Source organism: Lithobates pipiens, unplaced genomic scaffold, assembly GCF_037356315.1.
Source record: "Lithobates pipiens isolate NorthernLeopardFrog02 unplaced genomic scaffold, aLitPip1_a1.2 Scaffold_13, whole genome shotgun sequence".
Classification (NCBI taxonomy): Eukaryota; Metazoa; Chordata; class Amphibia; order Anura; family Ranidae; genus Lithobates; species Lithobates pipiens.
Window position 1 is genome coordinate 541,176,949 of NW_027507718.1, and position 25,847 is coordinate 541,202,795.

Here is a 25,847-nt window from a genome sequence, read left to right on the forward strand (position 1 = left end):
AACAGAAGCTGGCTGTTCGTAAAACCAGCAGCCGGCCGACCCCCGATCAGCACTCTCAGCCAATGCCTAGGGTGTACCTGCCTTTAGACCGCCTTCTGAACCATCCTCTATCCTTCAGATACTAAGACCCCCATTTTGAACCATCCTTTATCCTTAAGATACTAAGACCCCCATTCTGAACCATCCTATAACCTTCAGATACTAAGACTCCCTTCTGAGGCATCCTCTATCCTTCAGATACTAGGGCAATAGATCTTCAACAGAACTTCTATAGAACTTGAAGGTCTATTTTGTCTTTTTCAGTTTTATTTTCCCTCAATTAGTGGAAAGGGCACAACTCTGACCTCTAGGCTTCTGTTCAGTTGGTTGTACAGGTTCCTGTGCTATTTCACTGCACACTGTGAGCTCCTGTGCAATTTCCATTAGAAGCTGCAGGAAGTGAAATAGAGCCCATCTCATTTTCTGGCTGGAGGACATCCAACATCATCTAGGACTTTCCTTTCCAGTCTATCTGCCCCATATCTATCTGGAGGATAGAGGATGGATCAGGAGGACTTAGTATCAGGAGGATAGAGGGTGGCTCAGAAGGAGGTCTTAGCATCTGAAGGATAAAGGATGGTTCTGATGGAGGCCTTAGTATCTGAAAGATAGAGGATGGTCAAGAAGAGAGCTTTAGTATCTGGAAGACAGAGGATGGTTTAGAAGGAGGCCTTCATTTCTGAAGGATAAAACATTGCTTAAAAAGGGGCCTTGGTATCTAAAGAATAAAGGATGGTTCAGAAGGGGGACTTACTATCTGAAGGATAGAGGATGGATCAGGAGGCCTTAGTATCTGGTAGAGGATGGATCAGAAGAAGTCCTTAGTATCTGGAGGATGGAGGATGGCTCAGAAGGAGGTCATGGTATCTGGAGGATAGAGGATGGATCAGAAGGAGGCCTTAGTATCTGGAGGATAGAGGGTGGTTCAGATGGAAGCCTTAGTATCTGAATCACAGAGGATGGCCAAGAAGAGAGCTTTAGTATCTGGAAAATAGAGGATGGTTCAGAAGGAGGCCTTTGTTTCTGAAGGATAAAACATAGCTCAGAAGGAGCCCTTAGTACTTGGAGGATAGAGGGTGGTTCAGAAGGGGGCCTTAGTATTTGGAGGATAGAGGGTGGTTCAGAAGGGGGCCTTAGTACTTGGAGGATAGAGGGTGGTTCAGAAGGGGGCCTTAGTACTTGGAGGATAGAGGGTGGTTCAGAAGGGGGCCTTAGTACTTGGAGGATAGAGGGTGGTTCAGAAGGGGGCCTTAGTACTTGGAGGATAGAGGGTGGTTCAGAAGGGGGCCTTAGTACTTGGAGGATAGAGGGTGGTTCAGAAGGGGGCCTTAGTACCTGGAGGATAGAGGATGGTTCAGAAGGGGGCCTTAGTACTTGGAGGATAGAGGGTGGTTCAGAAGGGGGCCTTAGTACTTGGAGGATAGAGGTTGGTTCAGAAGGGGGCCTTAGTACTTGGAGGATAGAGGTTGGTTCAGAAGGGGGCCTTAGTACCTGCAGGATAGAGGATGGTTCAGAAGGGGGCCTTAGTACTTGGAGGATAGAGGGTGGTTCAGAAGGGGGCCTTAGTACTTGAAGAATAGAGCATGGTTTAAAAGGGGGCCTTAGTACTTGGAGGATAGAGGTTGGTTCAGAAGGGGGCCTTAGTACCTGGAGGATAGAGGATGGTTCAGAAGGGGGCCTTAGTACTTGAAGAATAGAGCATGGTTTAAAAGGGGGCCTTAGTACTTGGAGGATAGAGGATGGTTCAGAAGGGGGCCTTAGTACTTGGAGGATAGAGGTTGGTTCAGAAGGGGGCCTTAGTACCTGGAGGATAGAGGATGGTTCAGAAGGGGGCCTTAGTACCTGGAGGATAGAGGGTGGTTCAGAAGGGGGCCTTAGTATCTGAAGTATAGAGCCTTTCTCAACAAGGATTCTGTGAAATTTGGGGTTCCTCCATTGGTTCCTTGAGTAATGATCACTTGCTGTATCTCAGAAACGTAAGCTAGTAGTAACCACAGATATAAAGAGCATTCTTCCCATTTATCAGTACTCAAATTATAGGTGTGCGCAGCCTATTGCATTAGGGTGTGCACCCTAAAGCTCAAGCACACATGTGTGTGAGTCTACATACATATAACCCCAGCACATTGATCTTTCCCTTCTTCCTGCCGGCACACAGAGTGATAGTGATAATGCTAATGCGCATGGGGCGATTAAGGTGTGCCCATGCACATCTGGCACACCCTGCCCACACACCTATGACTGATGTACCATGATCTGTAGAGTAATTCCTAGTAGATAAAGACCTTATTATCTGGAAGGTAGAGAATGGATCAGAAGGAGTCCTTAGTATCTAGAGGATAGATCAGGAGGTCTTAGTATATAGAACAGGGATCTGCAATTAGCGGAACTCCAGCTGTTGCAAAACTACTAGTCCCATCATGCCCCTGCCTCTGGGTGTCATGCTTGTGGCTGTCAAAGTCTTGCTGTGCCTCATGGGACATGTAGTTCTGGAACAGCTGGAGGTCCGCTAATTGCATATCCCTGATATAGAAGATAGAGGATGGATCAGGCCTTAGTATTTGGAGGATAGAGGGTGGATCAGGAGGACTCAGTATCTGGAGGGTAGAGGATGGATCAGGAGGCCTTAGTATCTAGAAGATAGAGGATGGATCAGGAGGACTCAGTATCTGGAGGGTAGAGGATGGATCAGGAGGCCTTAGTATCTGGAGAGTAGTGGATGGATCAGGAGGCCTTAGTATATGGAGGGGAGAGGATGGACCAGGAGGCCTTAGTATCTGGAGGGGAGAGGATGGACCAGGAGGCCTTAGTATCTGGAGGGGAGAGGATGGACCAGGGGGCCTTAGTATCTGGAGGATAGAGGGTGGACCAGGAGGCCTTAGTATCTGGAGGGGAGAGGATGGACCAGGAGGCCTTAGTATCTGGAGAGTAGAGGATAGATCAGGAGGCCTTAGTATCTGGAGGATAGAGGATGGATCAGGGGGCCTTAGTATATGGAAGATAGAGGATGGACCAGGAAGACTCAGTATCTGGAGGGTAGAGGATGGATCAGGGGGCCTTAGTATCTGGAGAGTAGTGGATGGATCAGGAGGCCTTAGTATCTGGAGGGGAGAGGATGGACCAGGAGGCCTTAGTATATGGAGGGGAGAGGATGGACCAGGAGGCCTTAGTATCTGGAGGGGAGAGGATGGACCAGGAGGCCTTAGTATCTGGAGGGGAGAGGATGGACCAGGAGGCCTTAGTATCTGGAGGGGAGAGGATGGACCAGGAGGCCTTAGTATCTGGAGGGGAGAGGATGGACCAGGAGGCCTTAGTATCTGGAGAGTAGTGGATGGATCAGGAGGCCTTAGTATATGGAGGGTAGAGGATGGATCAGGTGGCTTTAGTTTCTGGAGGATAGAGGATGGATCAGGTGGCCTTAGTATCTGGAGAGTAGAGGATGGACCAAGAGGCCTTAGTATATGGAGAGTAGAGGTGCGACCAGGAGGCCTTAGTATATGGAGAGTAGAGGTGCGACCAGGAGGCCTTAGTATCTGGAGGGTAGAGGATGGATCAGGAGGCCTTAGTATCTGGAGGATAGAGGATGGATCAGGTGGTATTAGTATCTGGAGGATAGAGGATGGATCAGGGGGCCTTAGTATCTGGAGGATAGAGGATGGATCAGGTAGTCTTAGTATCTGGAGGATAGAGGATGGACCAGGAGGCCTTCGTATCTGGAGAGTAGGAGATGGACCAGGAGGCCTTAGTATCTGGAGGGTAGAGGATAGTCCAGATTGGGTCATTAGTATCTGGAGGATAGAGGATGGTTTGAAAGGAGGCCTTAGTATCTTGAGGATAGAGCATGGATCAGAAGCAGTCCTTAGTATCTAGAGGATAGATCAGGAAGCCTTAGTATCTAGAAGACAGATGATGGATCAAGAGACCTTAGTAACTGGAGGATAGAGGATGGACCAAGAGGACTCAGTATCCGGAGAGTAGAGGATAGATCAGGAGGTCTTAGTATCTAGAAGATAGAGGATGGATCAGGAGGACTCAGTATCTGGAGGGTAGAGGATGGATCAGGAGGCCTTAGTATCTAGAAGATAGAGGATGGATCAGGAGTAGTGATGGCCGAACGGTTCGCCCGGCGGTCGTTTCGCGGCGAATTTCCGACATTCGCGGTCCGCACGTTCGAACGCCTTTTTCCGTCGTTCGCCGCGGCGGACTTACGTGTTTAATGTATACAAGAACTTTAACCTTTGGTGACACGTTTATCATGTGATACAGGACAGCCAATTGAGACATGACAGCACATGGACACTTGTACATTCCCCCTAACCTATAAATACACCCGATCCGGTGGCCATTTTACATTCTTTCTTCTGTTAAGATAGGGACAGGTTCCTGTGTGGAGTAGGGAGAGATAAACCACTAGCTATTTGGTACACAAAAGTTCTTTTCAGGACTGGTATAGGTGTTAGGTGTTGATAGGTTTGCTGTGCTGCTGATTCTTGCAGCAGCCTGAGTGTCTTTTGTTAGTTTAGAGAAAGGGAAAGGACGGTGTATGCTACAGGGACAGCCAGATTAGTCTTTCATCATCATCATCATCATCATCATCATTAGCTGTTACTATCAAGGTCCACAAAAGAGCTGTTCCAGTAACCACTAATCGTTCTCTTTTTTTGCCAATTTGTATAGGGACAGGAAGGAAGCAGTGTTGTCAGGCAGTGAGGGTAATTTTAAAGACTTGCTGTTACTATTAGTTCCACAAAGGTTCTTTTCAGGACTGGTATCAGTGGTACAGTAATAGGCTTGTACATGTATAATATTCTTTCTTCCAAATATAGAAAGGATATTATACTTGACTGCTGCCCTTCTGCTGCAGTCTGCTAAACATTCACAACTCACTTGTTCCACAAAAGTTCTTATAAGGACTGGTAACTTGGTATAGGGTGCTACGGTACATAGGCTTGAGTGCGGTACAGTCTGCTGTTCTGTAAGGACCGCTATCGGTCCACAATAGATAGGGTTGACGTGCACCACTGCTGACCGCTGCCCTATACTGCAGCAGTCCTTCAGCGGTATAGGGACTGACGTACAGTCTGCTAAACACTAATACACAACCTGCTTGGTCCACAAAAGTTCTTATAAGGACTGGTAACTTGGTATAGGGTGCTACGGTACATAGGCTTGAGTGCGGTACAGTCTGCTGTTCTGTAAGGACCGCTATCGGTCCACAATAGATAGGGTTGACGTGCACCACTGCTGACCGCTCACCTATACTGCAGCAGTCCTTCAGCGGTATAGGGACTGACGTACAGTCTGCTAATCACTAACACACAACCTGCTTGTTCCACAAAAGTTCTTATAAGGACTGGTAACTTGGTATAGGGTGCTACGGTACATAGGCTTGAGTGCGGTACAGTCTGCTGTTCTGTAAGGACCGCTATCGGTCCACAATAGATAGGGTTGACGTGCACCACTGCTGACCGCTGCCCTATACTGCAGCAGTCCTTCAGCGGTATAGGGACTGACGTACAGTCTGCTAAACACTAATACACAACCTGCTTGGTCCACAAAAGTTCTTATAAGGACTGGTAACTTGGTATAGGGTGCTACGGTACATAGGCTTGAGTGCGGTACAGTCTGCTGTTCTGTAAGGACCGCTATCGGTCCACAATAGATAGGGTTGACGTGCACCACTGCTGACCGCTCACCTATACTGCAGCAGTCCTTCAGCGGTATAGGGACTGACGTACAGTCTGCTAATCACTAACACACAACCTGCTTGTTCCACAAAAGTTCTTATAAGGACTGGTAACTAGTGATGGACGAACTTCCGACGGGACGTTTCGCGAACGCGAAACGCGAACGGGCACAAACGTTCGCGAAAACGACCGTTCGCCGCGGGCTCCATTGACTTCAATGGGAGGCGAATTTCGCAAACCTTTAGGTCGAATTTGCGGCCACGGGGTAATTATTAGGGGGTAGCACGTAGTCCCACCACCTGGACAATAGCATAATACATGTATGAGGTGAATTTGGGATCGATAACTACAAGCATTTTTTTTTTATTTGGGAAATTGTTCTGACAATTCAGGACTATGGAGCTAATGAAGGCAATGGAGGAGAGGGAAGGTCAGGGACCAGGGTAGGCAAACAAGAGGGTGCAGGAGATACAGAGCACTGACAGCAGCACCGTAATACAGAGCACTGACATCAGCACCGTGACATACAGCGCTGACAGCAGCTCCGTGACATACAGCGCTGACAGCAGCTCCGTGACATACAGCGCTGACAGCAGCTCCGTGACATACAGCGCTGACAGCAGCTCCGTGACATACAGCGCTGACAGCAGCTCCGTGACATACAGCGCTGACAGCAGCACCGTGACATACAGCGCTGACAGCAGCTCCGTGACATACAGCGCTGACAGCAGCTCCGTGACATACAGCGCTGACAGCAGCTCCGTGACATACAGCACTGACAGCAGCTCCGTGACATACAGCGCTGACAGCAGCTCCGTGACATACAGCGCTGACAGCAGCACCGTGACATACAGCGCTGACAGCAGCTCCGTGACATACAGCGCTGACAGCAGCTCCGTGACATACAGCGCTGACAGCAGCTCCGTGACATACAGCACTGACAGCAGCTCCGTGACATACAGCGCTGACAGCAGCTCCGTGACATACAGCGCTGACAGCAGCACCGTGACATACAGCGCTGACAGCAGCTCCGTGACATACAGCGCTGACAGCAGCTCCGTGACATACAGCGCTGACAGCAGCTCCGTGACATACAGCGCTGACAGCAGCTCCGTGACATACAGCGCTGACAGCAGCTCCGTGACATACAGCGCTGACAGCAGCTCCGTGACATACAGCGCTGACAGCAGCTCCGTGACATACAGCGCTGACAGCAGCTCCGTGACATACAGCGCTGACAGCAGCACCGTAAGCAGCCCCAGGAGGAAGTCAGCACAGCACAGGGATGGTGTGATCCCCTCATAATAAGAACCCCCAGGAGGAAGTCAGCACAGCACAGGGATGGTGGGAGCCCCTCATAATAAGAACCCCCAGGAGGAAGTCAGCACAGCACAGGGATGGTGGGAGCCCCTCATAATAAGAACACCCAGGAGGAAGTCAGCACAGCACAGGGATGGTGGGAACCCCTCATAATAAGCAGCCCCAGTAGAAATATGACACCGCTCAACCTCTTCAAAGAGGAGGGTAGGGGCATATAGTACGGTGTGCTTTTTTGGGTCAGGGAAGTGAGCCAAATGAATTAAGAAGGTCTGTGTGCTTGATTCCAAAAATTGTTTATAGACATATACATGGTCTACTGATCACATGTGTTGAATTCCTCCGAGATCCATGCCTCATTCATTTTTAGAAATGTGAGGTAGTTAACACTGTCGTGAGCTAGGCGAGTACGCTTATCGGTCACAATCCCCCCTGCTGCGCTGAACGTCCTTTCGGACAGGACACTGGATGAGGGGCAAGCCAACAGTTCGATTGCAAATTGGGCAAGCTCTGGCCAGAGGTCAAGCCTGCCCACCCAGTAGTCTAGGGGTTCATCACTCCTCAGAGCGTCCACATCGGCCGTTAACCCAATGTAGTCGGACACCTGACGGTCTAGGCGTTCCCTGATGCTGGATCCGGATGACACCTGTCGATGGGTCGGCTGAAAGAATGACCTCATATCCGAAGTCACCAACACATCTTCAAACCGGCCTCTTCTTGCAGGCGCTGTTGGATTGGTACCCGCAAATCCTTCTCTGGGAGTGGGAATTGCTCCTCTGCCAGCGCACGCAAAAGCAGAATGCAGCATTTCTCGAAGCAAGGCCTGGAAGTGCTGCATTCTGACAGCCCTCTGCGACGGCGGTAACATTTCCGCCATTTTGTGTTTGTACCGGGGATCTAAGTACGTTGCCACCCAGTACTGGTCCTTGACCCTCATGCTTTTTATACGGGGGTCCCTATTAAAACACTGGAGCATGAAGGCCCCCATTTGCACTCAAGCGGAAGGTATGTGGTGGTGGTGGTGGTGGTCGTGTTGTTGGTGGTAGTGTCTTTGGGGGTGCACATAGCAGAGAGTGAAGAAGAGGGTGCAGATCGAGAGGATGAGGAGGGTGCAGAAGAATAAGGCTGAGTGAGCCACTCAACCAAGTCTGGTGCGTCCTTTAAAGTAATTGAACGCACCTTCTGCAACTTCCCACTTTGGCTCAAGGCTGTTGCTCCTGCCCTACCCCTACCACCCCTGCGGAAGGGCCTGCCTCTTCCTCTGCCTGTCATTTTTTAAATCACCCTGTGACAAAACTCTTAGTCCCTATACCGCTGAAGGACTGCTGCAGTATAGGGCAGCGGTCAGCAGTAGTGCACGTCAACCCTATGTATTGTGGACCGATAGCGGTCCTTACAGAACAGCAGACTGTACTGCACTCAGGCCTATGTACCGTAGCACCCTATACCAAGTTACCAGTCCTTATAAGAACTTTTGTGGACCAAGCAGGTTGTGTGTTAGTGATTAGCAGACTGTACGTCAGTCCCTATACCAATGAAGGACTGCTGCAGTATAGGGCAGCGGTCAGCAGTAGTGCACGTCAACCCTATGTATTGTGGACCGATAGCGGTCCTTACAGAACAGCAGACTGTACTGCACTCAGGCCTATGTACCGTAGCACCCTATACCAAGTTACCAGTCCTTATAAAAACTTTTGTGGACCAAGCAGGTTGTGTGTTAGTGATTAGCAGACTGTACGTCAGTCCCTATACCAATGAAGGACTGCTGCAGTATAGGGCAGCGGTCAGCAGTAGTGCACGGCAACCCTATGTATTGTGGACCGATAGCGGTCCTTACAGAACAGCAGACTGTAACGCACTCAGGCCTATGTACCGTAGCACCCTATACCAAGTTACCAGTCCTTATAAGAACTTTTGTGGACCAAGCAGGTTGTGTGTTAGTGATTAGCAGACTGTACGTCAGTCCCTATACCAATGAAGGACTGCTGCAGTATAGGGCAGCGGTCAGCAGTAGTGCACGGCAACCCTATGTATTGTGGACCGATAGCGGTCCTTACAGAACAGCAGACTGTACTGCACTCAGGCCTATGTACCGTAGCACCCTATACCAAGTTACCAGTCCTTATAAGAACTTTTGTGGACCAAGCAGGTTGTGTGTTAGTGTTTAGCAGACTGTGCGTCAGTCCCTATACCGCTGAAGGACTGCTGCAGTATAGGGCAGCGGTCAGCAGTAGTGCACGGCAACCCTATGTATTGTGGACCGATAGCGGTCCTTACAGAACAGCAGACTGTAACGCACTCAGGCCTATGTACCGTAGCACCCTATACCAAGTTACCAGTCCTTATAAGAACTTTTGTGGACCAAGCAGGTTGTGTGTTAGTGATTAGCAGACTGTACGTCAGTCCCTATACCAATGAAGGACTGCTGCAGTATAGGGCAGCGGTCAGCAGTAGTGCACGGCAACCCTATGTATTGTGGACCGATAGCGGTCCTTACAGAACAGCAGACTGTAACGCACTCAGGCCTATGTACCGTAGCACCCTATACCAAGTTACCAGTCCTTATAAGAACTTTTGTGGACCAAGCAGGTTGTGTGTTAGTGATTAGCAGACTGTACGTCAGTCCCTATACCGCTGAAGGACTGCTGCAGTATAGGGCAGCGGTCAGCAGTAGTGCACGGCAACCCTATGTATTGTGGACCGATAGCGGTCCTTACAGAACAGCAGACTGTAACGCACTCAGGCCTATGTACCGTAGCACCCTATACCAAGTTACCAGTCCTTATAAGAACTTTTGTGGACCAAGCAGGTTGTGTGTTAGTGATTAGCAGACTGTACGTCAGTCCCTATACCAATGAAGGACTGCTGCAGTATAGGGCAGCGGTCAGCAGTAGTGCACGGCAACCCTATGTATTGTGGACCGATAGCGGTCCTTACAGAACAGCAGACTGTAACGCACTCAGGCCTATGTACCGTAGCACCCTATACCAAGTTACCAGTCCTTATAAGAACTTTTGTGGACCAAGCAGGTTGTGTGTTAGTGTTTAGCAGACTGTGCGTCAGTCCCTATACCGCTGAAGGACTGCTGCAGTATAGGGCAGCGGTCAGCAGTAGTGCACGGCAACCCTATGTATTGTGGACCGATAGCGGTCCTTACAGAACAGCAGACTGTAACGCACTCAGGCCTATGTACCGTAGCACCCTATACCAAGTTACCAGTCCTTATAAGAACTTTTGTGGACCAAGCAGGTTGTGTGTTAGTGATTAGCAGACTGTACGTCAGTCCCTATACCAATGAAGGACTGCTGCAGTATAGGGCAGCGGTCAGCAGTAGTGCACGGCAACCCTATGTATTGTGGACCGATAGCGGTCCTTACAGAACAGCAGACTGTAACGCACTCAGGCCTATGTACCGTAGCACCCTATACCAAGTTACCAGTCCTTATAAGAACTTTTGTGGACCAAGCAGGTTGTGTGTTAGTGATTAGCAGACTGTACGTCAGTCCCTATACCAATGAAGGACTGCTGCAGTATAGGGCAGCGGTCAGCAGTAGTGCACGGCAACCCTATGTATTGTGGACCGATAGCGGTCCTTACAGAACAGCAGACTGTAACGCACTCAGGCCTATGTACCGTAGCACCCTATACCAAGTTACCAGTCCTTATAAGAACTTTTGTGGACCAAGCAGGTTGTGTGTTAGTGATTAGCAGACTGTACGTCAGTCCCTATACCAATGAAGGACTGCTGCAGTATAGGGCAGCGGTCAGCAGTAGTGCACGGCAACCCTATGTATTGTGGACCGATAGCGGTCCTTACAGAACAGCAGACTGTAACGCACTCAGGCCTATGTACCGTAGCACCCTATACCAAGTTACCAGTCCTTATAAGAACTTTTGTGGACCAAGCAGGTTGTGTATTAGTGTTTAGCAGACTGTGCGTCAGTCCCTATACCGCTGAAGGACTGCTGCAGTATAGGGCAGCGGTCAGCAGTAGTGCACGGCAACCCTATGTATTGTGGACCGATAGCAGTCCTTACAGAACAGCAGACTGTACTGCACTCAGGCCTATGTACCGTAGCACCCTATACCAAGTTACCAGTCCTTATAAGAACTTTTGTGGACCAAGCAGGTTGTGTGTTAGTGTTTAGCAGACTGTGCGTCAGTCCCTATACCGCTGAAGGACTGCTGCAGTATAGGGCAGCGGTCAGCAGTAGTGCACGTCAACCCTATGTATTGTGGACCGATAGCGGTCCTTACAGAACAGCAGACTGTAACGCACTCAGGCCTATGTACCGTAGCACCCTATACCAAGTTACCAGTCCTTATAAGAACTTTTGTGGACCAAGCAGGTTGTGTATTAGTGTTTAGCAGACTGTGCGTCAGTCCCTATACCGCTGAAGGACTGCTGCAGTATAGGGCAGCGGTCAGCAGTAGTGCACGGCAACCCTATCTATTGTGGACCGATAGCGGTCCTTACAGAACAGCAGACTGTACCGCACCCAAGCCTATGTACCGTAGCACCCTAGACAGACCAAGTTACCAGTCCTTATAAGAACTTTTGTGGAACAAGTGAGTTGTGAATGATTAGCAGACTGCAGCAGAAGGGCAGCAGTCAAGTATAATATTCTTTCTATATTTGGAAGAAAGAATATTATACGTGTACAAGCCTATTACCGTACCACTGATACCAGTCCTGAAAAGAACCTTTGTGGAACTAATAGTAACAGCAAGTCTTTAAAATTATCCTCACTGCCTGACACACTGCTTCCTGCCTGTCCCTATACAAATTGGCAAAAAAGAGTAGGCTGGAACGATTAGCTGGAACAGCTCTTTTGTGGACCTGATAGTAACAGCTAATGATGATGATGATGATGATGATGAAGAAAGACTAATCTGGCTGAGCTGTCCCTAAAATAGCAGCATACAGCGCTCTGTCCCTTTATCTAAACTGACAAAAGAAACTCAGGCTGCTGACCTAACACCTATACCAGTCCTGAAAAGAACTTTTGTGTACCAAATAGCTAGCGTTTTCTCTGTCCCTACTCCACACAGGATCCTTTCCCTACAGTGACAGAAGAAAGAATGTAAAATGGCCACCGGATCGGGTGTATTTATAGGTTAGGGGGAATGTCCAAGTGTCCATGAGCTGTCATGTCTCAATTGGTTGTCCTGTAACACATGATAAACGTGTCACGAAAGGTTAAAGTTCTTGTATACATTAAACACGTAAGTCCGCCGGGGCGAACGACGGAAAAAGGCGTTCGAACCCGCGGACGGCGAAAGTCGGAAATTCGCCGCGAAACGACCGCCGGGCGAACCGTTCGGCCATCACTACTGGTAACTTGGTATAGGGTGCTACGGTACATAGGCTTGAGTGCGGTACAGTCTGCTGTTCTGTAAGGACCGCTATCGGTCCACAATAGATAGGGTTGACGTGCACCACTGCTGACCGCTGCCCTATACTGCAGCAGTCCTTCAGCGGTATAGGGACTGACGTACAGTCTGCTAAACACTAATACACAACCTGCTTGGTCCACAAAAGTTCTTATAAGGACTGGTAACTTGGTATAGGGTGCTACGGTACATAGGCTTGAGTGCGGTACAGTCTGCTGTTCTGTAAGGACCGCTATCGGTCCACAATAGATAGGGTTGACGTGCACCACTGCTGACCGCTGCCCTATACTGCAGCAGTCCTTCAGCGGTATAGGGACTGACGTACAGTCTGCTAATCACTAACACACAACCTGCTTGTTCCACAAAAGTTCTTATAAGGACTGGTAACTTGGTATAGGGTGCTACGGTACATAGGCTTGAGTGCGGTACAGTCTGCTGTTCTGTAAGGACCGCTATAGGTCCACAATAGATAGGGTTGACGTGCACCACTGCTGACCGCTCACCTATACTGCAGCAGTCCTTCAGCGGTATAGGGACTAAGAGTTTTGTCACAGGGTCATTTAAAAAATGACATGCAGAGGAAGAGGCAGGCCCTTCCGCAGGGGTGGTAGGGGTAGGGCAGGAGCAACAGGCTTGAGCCAAAGTGGGAAGTTGCAGAAGGTGCGTTCAATTACTTTAAAGGATGCACCAGACTTGGTTGAGTGGCTCGCTCAGCCTTACTCTTCTGCACCCTCCTCATCCTCTCGATCTGCACCCTCTTCTTCACTCTCTGCTATGTGCACCCCCAAAGACACTACCACCAACAACACGACCACCACCACCACCACCACATACCTTCCGCTTGAGTCACTGGAATTATTTTCCGATCCATATCAAGAGGACATTTCTGATGCGCAGCCACTCTTGGTATTGGATCAGGAAGAGGAGGTAGCAACAAGCGCTACTCAGCAGTCTGACGCCAGTACCCAGGTCAGCCCAAGGAGGAGGTTGGTCCCCGGTGTTGCTGCCTACTCCGAGATCTCTACTTATAGCGGTGGGGAAGGTGACGTTGATGATGACGTGTCTAGTGATGTCACGTGGGTGCCCACAAGAGAGGAAGAGGAGGGGAGTTCAGAGGGAGATATGGACCAGCAGATAGGGAGGAGAAGCAGCAATGACTTACATTGCACAGCAGGGACAAAGCAGACTGCAAATGTATCAGGAGCGAGTCATCGACCATGTACGGTCACATCTGGCGCTCCCAGGACACCGGCACATGGCTCCGCAGTGTGGGCTTTTTTTAACGTGTCCGCTGCTGACAATAGCGTTGCCATCTGCAATCTTTGCAGTCAACGCGTTAGTCGCGGTAAGCCCAATACTCACCTAGGGACGACCGCCTTAAGAAGGCACATGAGCAGCCATCACCGAGCCCAGTGGGAGCAACGGAACACACAAAGCCACACTGCAGGCTCTCACCGTCCAGCCTCGTCTTCTACTTCTCCTTCTCCTCTCTCCTCACAATTGTCCTCCACTCCACCTTCCATCACGCCAAGCTCACATTTTTCTGCAAAAAGGCAGGCTTCCGTGGGCCTAATGTTTGAGCGTAAAAAAATGATGATGCCGGATAACCCTCTTGCCCAACGGTTGGCGGCTGGCTTGTCAGAACTCATAGCCCGCCAACTACTGCCATATAAACTGGTGGACTCGGAGGCCTTTCGCAAATTTGTGGCCATTGGAACACCACAATGGAAGGTCCCAGGAAGGAAGTATTTCTCAGAGAAGGGCATCCCAGAGCTATATGGCCATGTTCAGCGGCAAGTGAATGTATCTCTGGCACACAGTGTCGGTGCCAAGATACATCTGACCACAGACACGTGGTCTAGCAAACACGGGCAGGGAAGGTATATCAGTTTTACTGCCCACTGGGTGAACCTTCTGACGGCCGTCAAGCATGTAACCCGTGGCACCCGTGTAGATTTGGTTTTACCGCCACGGATTGCATGCAGGCCTGACTCTTCTTCTCCTCCTCCTACTCCATCCTCCTCCCTCTCCTCCTCAGCTGCCTCCTCCTTTTCCGCTGCTAGCGTCTCTTCCACTGCACCGCCCAAGCTCCCCAGAACCTATTCCACATGCCAGGTGAGACGTTGCCATGCCGTGCTGCGTCTGTTGTGCCTGGAAGCAAAGAGCCACACTGGCCCGGCACTCCTTTCAGCTTTGCGTTCACAGGCAGATGAGTGGCTAACACCGCTCAATTTGACAGTTGGTAAAGTGGTGTGTGACAACGGTGCCAATCTGCTTAGCGCATTGAAACAGGGCAAAATCACGCACGTGCCGTGCATGGCACACGTCTTAAACTTGGTCGTGCAGCGATTCCTTGTCAAATACCCTGGGGTCCAGGACATCTTGCGGCAGGCAAGGAAAATCTCGGCCCATTTCAGAAGATCTTACACGGCCATGGCTCGCCTTGCTGACATTCAGCGGCGACACCATCTGCCGGTCAGACGTCTTATTTGCGATTGCCCGACGCGATGGAACTCAACCTTCTATATGCTTGATAGGCTGCTCCAGCAGAAACGTGCAGTTAACGTCTACCTGTATGAACTCTGCGAAAGAAACGGTTCTGGGGAGCTGGGTTTTTTTTCACCGCGCCAGTGGCTGCTCATGCGCGACACATGCAGACTTCTGCGGCCATTTGAGGAGATCACCAAACTGGTCAGTCGCAGCCATGGCGCCATCAGTGACATGGTACCTTATGCCTTCTTTCTGGAGCGTGCATTGCGTCGTGTCATTGATCAGGCTGTGGAGGAGCAGGAGCGGGAAGATGAGGAAGTCGCAATGCTGGATGAATTCCCAGGGGGGGCTACTCTATCTGAGACAAGTCAACAACAGGAGTCTGATGAGGAGTCAGAGGAGGATGGTGCCGGGGCGGATGAGCAGGAGCAAGAAGAGCATGCTTTAAACCTTTCTGGGATCCCTGTTGTGCGAGGATGGGGAGAGGAGAATGAAGAGGACGACATTATCCTGGATGATGAGCAGGAGCCAGGCCACCACACCGCTTCCACTTTAGTGCAAATGGGGGCCTTCATGCTCCAGTGTTTTAATAGGGACCCCCGTATAAAAAGCATGAGGGTCAAGGACCAGTACTGGGTGGCAACGTACTTAGACCCCCGGTACAAACACAAAATGGCGGAAATGTTACCGCCGTCGCAGAGGGCTGTCAGAATGCAGCACTTCCAGGCCTTGCTTCGAGAAATGCTGCATTCTGCTTTTGCGTGCGCTGGCAGAGGAGCAATTCCCACTCCCAGAGAAGGATTTGCGGGTACCAATCCAACAGCGCCTGCAAGAAGAGGCCGGTTTGAAGATGTGTTGGTGACTTCGGATATGAGGTCATTCTTTCAGCCGACCCATCGACAGGTGTCATCCGGATCCAGCATCAGGGAACGCCTAGACCGTCAGGTGTCCGACTACATTGGGTTAACGGCCGATGTGGACGCTCTGAGGAGTGATGAACCCCTAGACTACTGGGTGGGCAGGCTTGACCTCTGGCCAGAGCTTGCCCAATTTGCAATCGAACTGTTGGCTTGCCCCTCATCCAGTGTCCTGTCTGAAAGGACGTTCAGCGCAGCAGGGGGGATTGTGACCGATAAGCGTACTCGCCTAGCTCACCACAGTGTTAACTACCTCACATTTCTAAAAATGAATGAGGCATGGATCTCGGAGGAATTCAACACATGTGACCAGTAGACCATGTATATGTCTATAAACTATTTTTTTAATCAAGCACACAGACCTTCTTAATTCATTTGGCTCACTTCCTTGACCCAAAAAAGCACACCGTACTATATGCCCCTACCCTCCTCTTTGAAGAGGTTGAGCGGTGTCATATTTCTACTGGGGCTGCTTATGATATCCCTGTGCTGTGCTGACTTCCTCCTGGGGGTTCTTATTATGAAGGGATCACACTATCCCTGTGCTGTGCTGACTTCCTCCTGGGGGTTCTTATTATGAGGGGATCACACCATCCCTGTGCTGTGCTGACTTCCTCCTGGGGCTGCTTACGGTGCTGCTGTCAGTGCTGTATGTCACGGTGCTGCTGTCAGCGCTGTATGTCACGGTGCTGCTGTCAGCGCTGTATGTCACGGTGCTGCTGTCAGCGCTGTATGTCACGGTGCTGCTGTCAGCGCTGTATGTCACGGTGCTGCTGTCAGCGCTGTATGTCACGGTGCTGCTGTCAGCGCTGTATGTCACGGTGCTGCTGTCAGCGCTGTATGTCACGGTGCTGCTGTCAGCGCTGTATGTCACGGTGCTGCTGTCAGCGCTGTATGTCACGGTGCTGCTGTCAGCGCTGTATGTCACGGTGCTGCTGTCAGCGCTGTATGTCACGGTGCTGCTGTCAGCGCTGTATGTCACGGTGCTGCTGTCAGTGCTCTGTATTACGGTGCTGCTGTCAGATGCCTCTATCACGGTGCATGTGTCATTCCGGTATGTCACGCTGCTGGTGATCATCTCCTGCACCCTCTTCTTTGCCTACCCTGGTCCCTGACCTTCCCTCTCCTCCATTGCCTTCATTAGCTCCATAGTCCTGAATTGTTAGAACAATTTCCCAAATAAAATAAAAATGCTTGTAGTTATCGATCCCAAATTCACCTCATACATGTATTATGTCATTGTCCAGATGGTGGGACTACGTTTTACCCCCTAATAATTACCACGTGGCCGCAAATTCGACATGAAGGTTTGCAAAGTTCGCCTCCCATTGAAGTCAATGGGGCCCGCGGCGAACGGTCGGTTTCGCGAACGTTTGGGTCCGTTCGCATTTCGCGTTCGCGAAACGTCCCGTCGGAAGTTCGTCCATCACTAATCAGGAGGACTCAGTATCTGGAGGGTAGAGGATGGATCAGGAGGCCTTAGTATCTAGAAGATAGAGGATGGATCAGGAGGCCTTAGTATCTAGAAGATAGAGGATGGATCAGGAGGCCTTAGTATCTAGAAGATAGAGGATGGATCAGGAGGACTCAGTATCTGGAGGGTAGAGGATGGATCAGGAGGCCTTAGTATCTAGAAGATAGAGGATGGATCAGGAGGCCTTAGTATCTGGAGGGGAGAGGATGGACCAGGAGGCCTTAGTATCTGGAGAGTAGTGGATGGACCAGGAGGACTTAGTATATGGAGGGGAGAGGATGGACCAGGAGGCCTTAGTATATGGAGGGGAGAGGATGGACCAGGAGGCCTTAGTATCTGGAGGGGAGAGGATGGACCAGGAGGCCTTAGTATCTGGAGGGGAGAGGATGGACCAGGAGGCCTTAGTATCTGGAGAGTAGTGGATGGATCAGGAGGCCTTAGTATCTAGAAGATAGAGGATGGATCAGGAGGACTTAGTATCTGGAGGGTAGAGGATGGATCAGAAGGGGCCCTTAGTATCTGGAGGATAGAGGATGGATCTGGAGGCCTTAGTATCTAGAAGACAGAGGATGGATCAGGAGGACTCAGTATCTGGAGGATAGAGGATGGATCAGGAGGCCTTAGTATCTAGAAGACAGAGGATGGATCAGGAGGACTCAGTATCTGGAGGGTAGAGGATGGATCAGAAGGGGCCCTTAGTATCTGGAGGATGGCTCTTGAACGGGGTTCTACATAGTGTACATTCCAATGGACTATCTTACCTTGCAGCGCACAGTGACGAGCTGCATGATGGCAACATTGACTATCCCGGCGCAGGAACGCAGACTGAGCTCCAACAGGTGAGGCTGAAGCAGGAGGTGGAGGCATCCTTTATTCAGCTTGTGGGACTCTCCTAGAATCCTGATCAGTTCCTGTACCAGCGAGCCAGCTGAGGGGAGGAGGAAGGGAGGAAAGGTGAGTGTGGTGCACATAGGACATATTGATACATATGTACTGTAGGAGGACAACCCTATCTTCTCATGACAAAACCAGCCTCCGTTTCCTGCTTCCTTGTGCTGCACAGAGATTGCACTTTACTAATCCCCTCTGACAGTACTAATGGCTGCTCAAATTTGCCTTCCTCTCTGACGATTTTGGGGAATTGTGTCTCTTCCCTTTATGCATCACAGGACACCATGGCGCTCACCTTAGCTGTGGCGGAACTCACCCAGCTGGTTGAAGGGTCCTTCGATGAAGAGGAAATTATATTCCTCCATATTTTTCATCATGTAATCCTTCATCCAAACGCTCTGCATGTTGTCCGCAATGTTCTGCAGGCACAGGCCGGTCAAGGTCACCACCTCCTTCCTCCGAGACATGGTCTGACCCGATGGACGCGGACCGGTCACACTCGCTGGGCGTGGCGTGGTTACTCTCCCTGGACGCGGGGCGATCACACCTGATGGACACAAGTGGGTTAGATGATAGCAGTGCAGGCTCTTGTGGTATCGGAATCACATGTACACAAGGGCAGGGTCACATGACCATAATTCTCCAACAAGGACATATGAAGCCTTTATCTAGTTCACTCATAAATATCCTGATGAAAAAGGATCCCCAGAGCACAGCAGTAGCTGACTCCATTCACGAAGGAGTCATACAGAGGTGGGGGGGTGAAGTTACTATTTTAACTTATTCACTGTGTAGAAATTTCAGCTTGTGCTAAGGAGCTCTCTAAACACCAGGCTTCAGAAAGGGGAACCTAGAGTGCCACCTGCTGGCTGGTCAGAAAAACGTCATATTTACATACAATGTTTCATTTATCTTATCCAAGAGATCACTTTTTTTTTGTTTTGTTTTTTGAGCCTCAGCATAATAAATTATACAGGATTTAAATAGTGCCATCAGTTGGCATGGCAAGTTAAGGAAGACAGCGCAATTATGATACAATTCAAGAAGATTAGGAGGATTAGGGCCCTGATCATTGGAGCTTACAATCTAAGGGATACAAAAATGTAATAACTGTGAGGGATGAGTTGATGGATAAAAAGTTCAGTTGTTATGTAGAGGTGGGATAAGACTTCTCTAAAGTGATGAGTTTTCAGGGATCACCTAAAGGAGGACAGAGTAGGAACTAGCTGGACATTTTGGGGTAGAGACTTCCAGAGGATGGGAGAAGCTCTACAGAAGTCCTGGAGGTGAGCAAAGGAAGAGGTGATGGAGAAGCTAAAAAGCAGGAGATCCTATGAGGATATTTGAAGATGAGGTCGGTGATGTAACTTTGTATGTTACAGTTAATGTTTTGAATGTCATTGTTTTGAAGAAGAGACCAGTGGAGGGATTGGTAGAGAGGGGTGGAGGACGTTGGATAGAAGGCAGGGGAGGGATTGGTAGAGAGGGGTGGAGGACGTTGGATGGAAGGCGGTGGAGGGATTGGTAGAGAGGGGTGGAGGACGTTGGATGGAAGGCAGTGGAGGGATTGGTAGAGAGGGGTGGAGGACGTTGGATGGAAGGCGGTGGAGGGATTGGTAGAGAGGGGTGGAGGACGTTGGATAGAAGGAGGTGGAGGGATTGGTAGAGAGGGGTGGAGGACGTTGGATGGAAAGCGGTGGTGGGATTGGTAGAGAGGGGTGGAGGACGTTGGATGGAAGGCAGTGGAGGGATTGGTAGAGAGGGGTGGAGGACATTGGATGGAAGGCGGTGGAGGGATTGGGAGAGAGGGGTGGAGGACACTGGATGGAAGGTGGTGGAGGGATTGGTAGAGAGGGGTGGAGGATGTTGGATGGAAGGCGGTGGAGGGATTGGTAGAGAGGGGTGGAGGACGTTGGATGGAAGGCGGTGGAGGGATTGGTAGAGAGGGGTGGAGGACACTGAATGGAAGGTGGTGGAGGGATTGGTAGAGAGGGGTGGAGGACGTTGGATGGAAGGTGGTGGAGGGATTGGTAGAGAGGGGTGGAGGACGTTGGATGGAAGGTGGTGGAGGGATTGGTAGAGAGGGGTGGAGGACGTTGGATGGAAGGCGGTGGAAGGATTGGTAGAGAGGGGTGGAGGACGTTGGATGGAAGGCGGTGGAAGGATTGGTAGAGAGGGGTGGAGGACGTTGGATGGAAGGCGGTGGAGGGATTGGTAGAGAGGGGTGGAGGACGTTGGATGGAAGGCGGTGGAGGGATTGGTAGAGAGGGGTGGAGGACGTTGGATGGAAGGCGGTGGAAGGATTGGTAGAGAGGGGTGGAGGACGTTGGATGGAAGGCGGTGGAGGGATTGGTAGAGAGGGGTGGAGGACGTTGGATGGAAGGCGGTGGTGGGATTGGGAGGAGAGGGGTGGAGGGATTGGATGGAAGGTGGTGGAGGGATTGGTAGAGAGGGGTGGAGGACGTTGGATGGAAGGCGGTGGAGGGATTGGTAGAGAGGGGTGGAGGACGTTGGATGGAAGGCGGTGGAGGGATTGGTAGAGAGGGGTGGAGGACGTTGGATGGAAGGCGGTGGAAGGATTGGTAGAGAGGGGTGGAGGACGTTGGATGGAAGGCGGTGGAGGGATTGGTAGAGAGGGGTGGAGGACGTTGGATGGAAGGCGGTGGAGGGATTGGTAGAGAGGGGTGGAGGACGTTGGATGGAAGGCGGTGGTGGGATTGGGAGGAGAGGGGTGGAGGACGTTGGATGGAAGGTGGTGGAGGGATTGGTAGAGAGGGGTGGAGGATGTTGGATGGAAGGCGGTGGAGGGATTGGTAGAGAGGGGTGGAGGATGTTGGATGGAAGGTGGTGGAGGGATTGGTAGAGAGGGGTGGAGGACGTTGGATGGAAGGCGATGGAGGGATTGGTAGAGAGGGGAGGAGGACACTGAATGGAAGGCGGTGGAGGGATTGGTAGAGAGAGGTGGAGGACGTTGGATGGAAGGCGGTGGAGGGATTGGTAGAGAGGGGTGGAGGACGTTGGATGGAAGGCGGTGGAGGGATTGGTAGAGAGGGGTGGAGGACGTTGGATGGAAGGCAGTGGAGGGATTGGTAGAGAGGGGTGGAGGACGTTGGATGGAAGGCGGTGGAGGGATTGGTAGAGAGGGGTGGAGGACGTTGGATGGAAGGTGGTGGAGGGATTGGTAGAGAGGGGTGGAGGACACTGAATGGAAGGTGGTGGAGGGATTGGTAGAGAGGGGTGGAGGACGTTGGATGGAAGGTGGTGGAGGGATTGGTAGAGAGGGGTGGAGGACGTTGGATGGAAGGCGGTGGAAGGATTGGTAGAGAGGGGTGGAGGACGTTGGATGGAAGGCGGTGGAAGGATTGGTAGAGAGGGGTGGAGGACGTTGGATGGAAGGCGGTGGAGGGATTGGTAGAGAGGGGTGGAGGACGTTGGATGGAAGGCGGTGGAGGGATTGGTAGAGAGGGGTGGAGGACGTTGGATGGAAGGCGGTGGAGGGATTGGTAGAGAGGGGTGGAGGACGTTGGATGGAAGGCAGTGGAGGGATTGGTAGAGAGGGGTGGAGGACGTTGGATGGAAGGCGGTGGAGGGATTGGTAGAGAGGGGTGGAGGACGTTGGATGGAAGGCGGTGGAGGGATTGGTAGAGAGGGGTGGAGGACGTTGGATGGAAGGCGGTGGAAGGATTGGTAGAGAGGGGTGGAGGACGTTGGATGGAAGGCGGTGGAGGGATTGGTAGAGAGGGGTGGAGGACGTTGGATGGAAGGCGGTGGAGGGATTGGTAGAGAGGGGTGGAGGACGTTGGATGGAAGGCGGTGGTGGGATTGGGAGGAGAGGGGTGGAGGACGTTGGATGGAAGGTGGTGGAGGGATTGGTAGAGAGGGGTGGAGGATGTTGGATGGAAGGCGGTGGAGGGATTGGTAGAGAGGGGTGGAGGATGTTGGATGGAAGGTGGTGGAGGGATTGGTAGAGAGGGGTGGAGGATGTTGGATGGAAGGTGGTGGAGGGATTGGTAGAGAGGGGTGGAGGACGTTGGATGGAAGGCGGTGGAAGGATTGGTAGAGAGGGGTGGAGGATGTTGGATGGAAGGTGGTGGAGGGATTGGTAGAGAGGGGTGGAGGACGTTGGATGGAAGGCGGTGGAAGGATTGGTAGAGAGGGGTGGAGGACGTTGGATGGAAGGCGGTGGAGGGATTGGTAGAGAGGGGTGGAGGACGTTGGATGGAAGGCGGTGGAGGGATTGGTAGAGAGGGGTGGAGGATGTTGGATGGAAGGCGGTGGAGGGATTGGTAGAGAGGGGTGGAGGATGTTGGATGGAAGGTGGTGGAGGGATTGGTAGAGAGGGGTGGAGGATGTTGGATGGAAGGCGGTGGAGGGATTGGTAGAGAGGGGTGGAGGACGTTGGATGGAAGGCGGTGGAGGGATTGGTAGAGAGGGGTGGAGGACGTTGGATGGAAGGCGGTGGAGGGATTGGTAGAGAGGGGTGGAGGACGTTGGATGGAAGGCGGTGGAGGGATTGGTAGAGAGGGGTGGAGGATGTTGGATGGAAGGCGGTGGAGGGATTGGTAGAGAGGGGTGGAGGACGTTGGATGGAAGGCGGTGGAGGGATTGGTAGAGAGGGGTGGAGGACGTTGGATGGAAGGCGGTGGAGGGATTGGTAGAGAGGGGTGGAGGACGTTGGATGGAAGGCGGTGGAGGGATTGGTAGAGAGAGGTGGAGGACGTTGGATGGAAGGTGGTGGAGGGATTGGTAGAGAGGGGTGGAGGACGTTGGATGGAAGGTGGTGGAGGGATTGGTAGAGAGGGGTGGAGGACGTTGGATGGAAGGCGTGGAGGGATTGGTAGAGAGGGTTGGAGGACGTTGGATGGAAGGTGGTGGAGGGATTGGTAGAGAGGGGTGGAGGACGTTGGATGGAAGGTGGTGGAGGGATTGGTAGAGAGGGTTGGATGATGTTGGATGGAAGGTGGTGGAGGGATTGGTAGAGAGGGTTGGATGACGTTGGATGGATTCGCAGAGGGGGGTAAATAAAGAGAAAGCGGAGAAGAGATGTACAAAATTTGAGATGTTCCATTTAGGAAGCACTTCAGAGTCAGGACTCCCTTGGGGAAGACGATGGTGTATAATGTATGGGGTGACAATGTGGTGACATCATAGAGTAAAGATGAAGTATCAGTGACACTCCTCTCCATGGTTTGTGTGATGAGTGGAGGAGGAGGAGGAGGAGGAGGGGGAGGGGAACGTATTATGAAGGGCAATCTATCACTCACCAGAGCTGATAAGGTCTCCTCTGTGGATGATTCTATGAGAGGTCCTCAGTGTCCTCCCGACCTTCACCCTCCCGACCTTTACCCCCCCGACCTTTACCCCCCCGACCTGGACTCTGCAATCCCTTCCTTCCTCAGGTCTCTCACCGTCCACACAGGGCTCTGGTGTGACTCTTCCCTCTAATCTCTCAGTCTCTGGGGTGTCTCTCTGTAGATGAAATCTCTTCTCTCTGTAGATGAAATCTCTTCTCGGAGACGGATTGAGTAATCAGTAAAATAAAGTTTCTCTCTCTCTGTCCTCCGCTGTTTCCTCTGCGTTCAGTGCCCTTCTTACCCCGGGCTCCCCCCTTCCCCCTCTCCCCCCCCCCCCGGCTCTCTCTATACCCCTTGATGTCCCCCTCTCTCCAGTCCCCCTCTTCCCTGTCTGTCCCCCTCCTCCCCCTCTCTCCAGCCCTCCTCTCTCCCCCCCTGGCTCTCTCTATTTCCCTCTCTGTCCCCCTCCTCCCCCTCTCTCCAGCCCTCCTCTCTCCCCCCCTGGCTCTCTCTATTCCCCTTGATGTCCCCCCTCCCCTTCCTCAGTCTCACTGAACTCTGATTTCCTGCAATGTCATCCTCTCCACCCCCCTCCCCCGCCCTCCCCCTGCCCCACCCCCACCATGGATACATTGTATCGCAGAGTGACAGTCCCACTTCCAGGAGGGAAGTCCCGGCCATCCCTCTGCCCTCTGCCGCCCCCCCCCGGGGTATTCTCCAGGTTCTATCACCCCGGCTGATCCTGAACATTGTCTGCTATGGGTTATGTGAACAATGTATGTCGTACGGCTTCTGATATATGGGGGAGGGGAGGGGGGTCAGGGCCAGATTAAGAACTTCATGGGCCTGGTGCTGAGTACTTTGGGGGGGGGCCTTTTATAAACAATAAATAAATAAAAATGCAAACTATTTTTTGTTATAACAAATTAAGGTCCTTTTATGAAGCAGTGAAATCTTTTGACTGCTTCATTCTCCGGCATTCACAGAGGGGATCTTTCCCCTCTATGTGCCAGTTTATGAAGCGGAGTAGATCTCTTCACCCTTCGGAGGAGTGAAGAGATCTACAAACGCTTCTAACACTGGAGAACGGCCCCCTAATACTGCAATCTTGTGAGACTTTACCAGATTACAGTACTAGAAATTCACTGATACACAGAGATGTCAATTTATTAAGCAGTGATAAATTATCACCGCTCAGTACACTGACACACGGTGTGATTAATGTTAGTAAAATAAAGAGTCCCCCTACATAATATATACATGTATACACATACAGTGGTGTGAAAAAGTGTTTGCCCCCTTCCTCATTTCCTGTTCCTTTGCATGTTTGTCACACTTAAGTGTTTCGGAACATCAAACCAATTTAAACAATAGTCAAGGACAACACAAGTAAACACAAAATGCAATTTGTAAATGAAGGTGTTTATTATTAAAGGTGAAAAAAAAATCCAAACCATCATGGCCCTGTGTGAAAAAGTGATTGCCCCCCTTGTTAAAACATACTATAACTGTGGTTGTCCACACCTGAGTTCAATTTCTCTAGCCACACCCAGGCCTGATTATTGCCACACCTGTTCACAATCAAGGCATCACTTAAATAGGAGCTGCTTGACACAGTAAGGTCCACCAGAAGATCCTTAAAAGCTACACATCATGCCGAGACCCAAAGAAATTCAGGAACAATTGAGAAAGAAAGTAATTGAGATCTATCAGTCTGGAAAGGGTTATAAAGCCATTTCCAAAGCTTTGGGAATCCAGCGAACCACAGTGAGAGCCATTATCCACAAATGGCGAAGACATGGAACAGTGGTGAACCTTCCCAGGAGTGGCCGGCCGCCCAAAATTACCCCAAGAGCGCAGCGACGACTCATCCAAGAGGTCACAAAAGACCCCACAACAACGTCCAAGGAACTGCAGGCCTCACTTGCCTCAGTTAAGGTCAGCGTTCATGCCTCCACCATCAGGAAAAGACTGGGCAAAAATGGCCTGCATGGCAGAGTTCCAAGGAGAAAACCACTGCTGAGCAAAAAGAACATCAAAGCTCGTCTCAATTTCTCCACAACACATCTTGATGATCCCCAAGACTTTTGGGACAACATTCTGTGGACCGATGAGACAAAAGTGGAACTCTTTGGAAGGTGTGTGTCCAAGTATATCTGGCGTAGAAGGAACACTGCATTTCATAAAAAGAACATTATACCAACAGTAAAATATGGTGGTGGTAGTGTGATGGTCTGGGGCTGTTTTGCTGCTTCAGGACCTGGAAGACTTGCCGTGATAAAAGGAACTATGAATTCTGCTGTCTACCAAGAGATCCTGAAGGAGAATGTCCGACCATCTGTTC

At 51.1% G+C, this 25,847-nt stretch overlaps 1 protein-coding gene across 1 annotated transcript in view; it reads right to left on the reverse strand.

Moving 5' to 3' along the window:
- Positions 1–23,534, reverse strand: part of LOC143975776 (uncharacterized) — a gene marked incomplete at its 5' end in the record, with an annotated part of 95,140 nt that extends 71,606 nt beyond the window's left edge. Inside the window, 3 exon segments of the mRNA XM_077478305.1 lie at positions 18,080–18,246; positions 18,526–18,756; positions 23,474–23,534. Of these exon segments, the coding sequence (XP_077334431.1) occupies positions 18,080–18,246; positions 18,526–18,676 (318 nt within the window).
- Between the last annotated feature and the right edge of the window lie 2,313 nt (positions 23,535–25,847).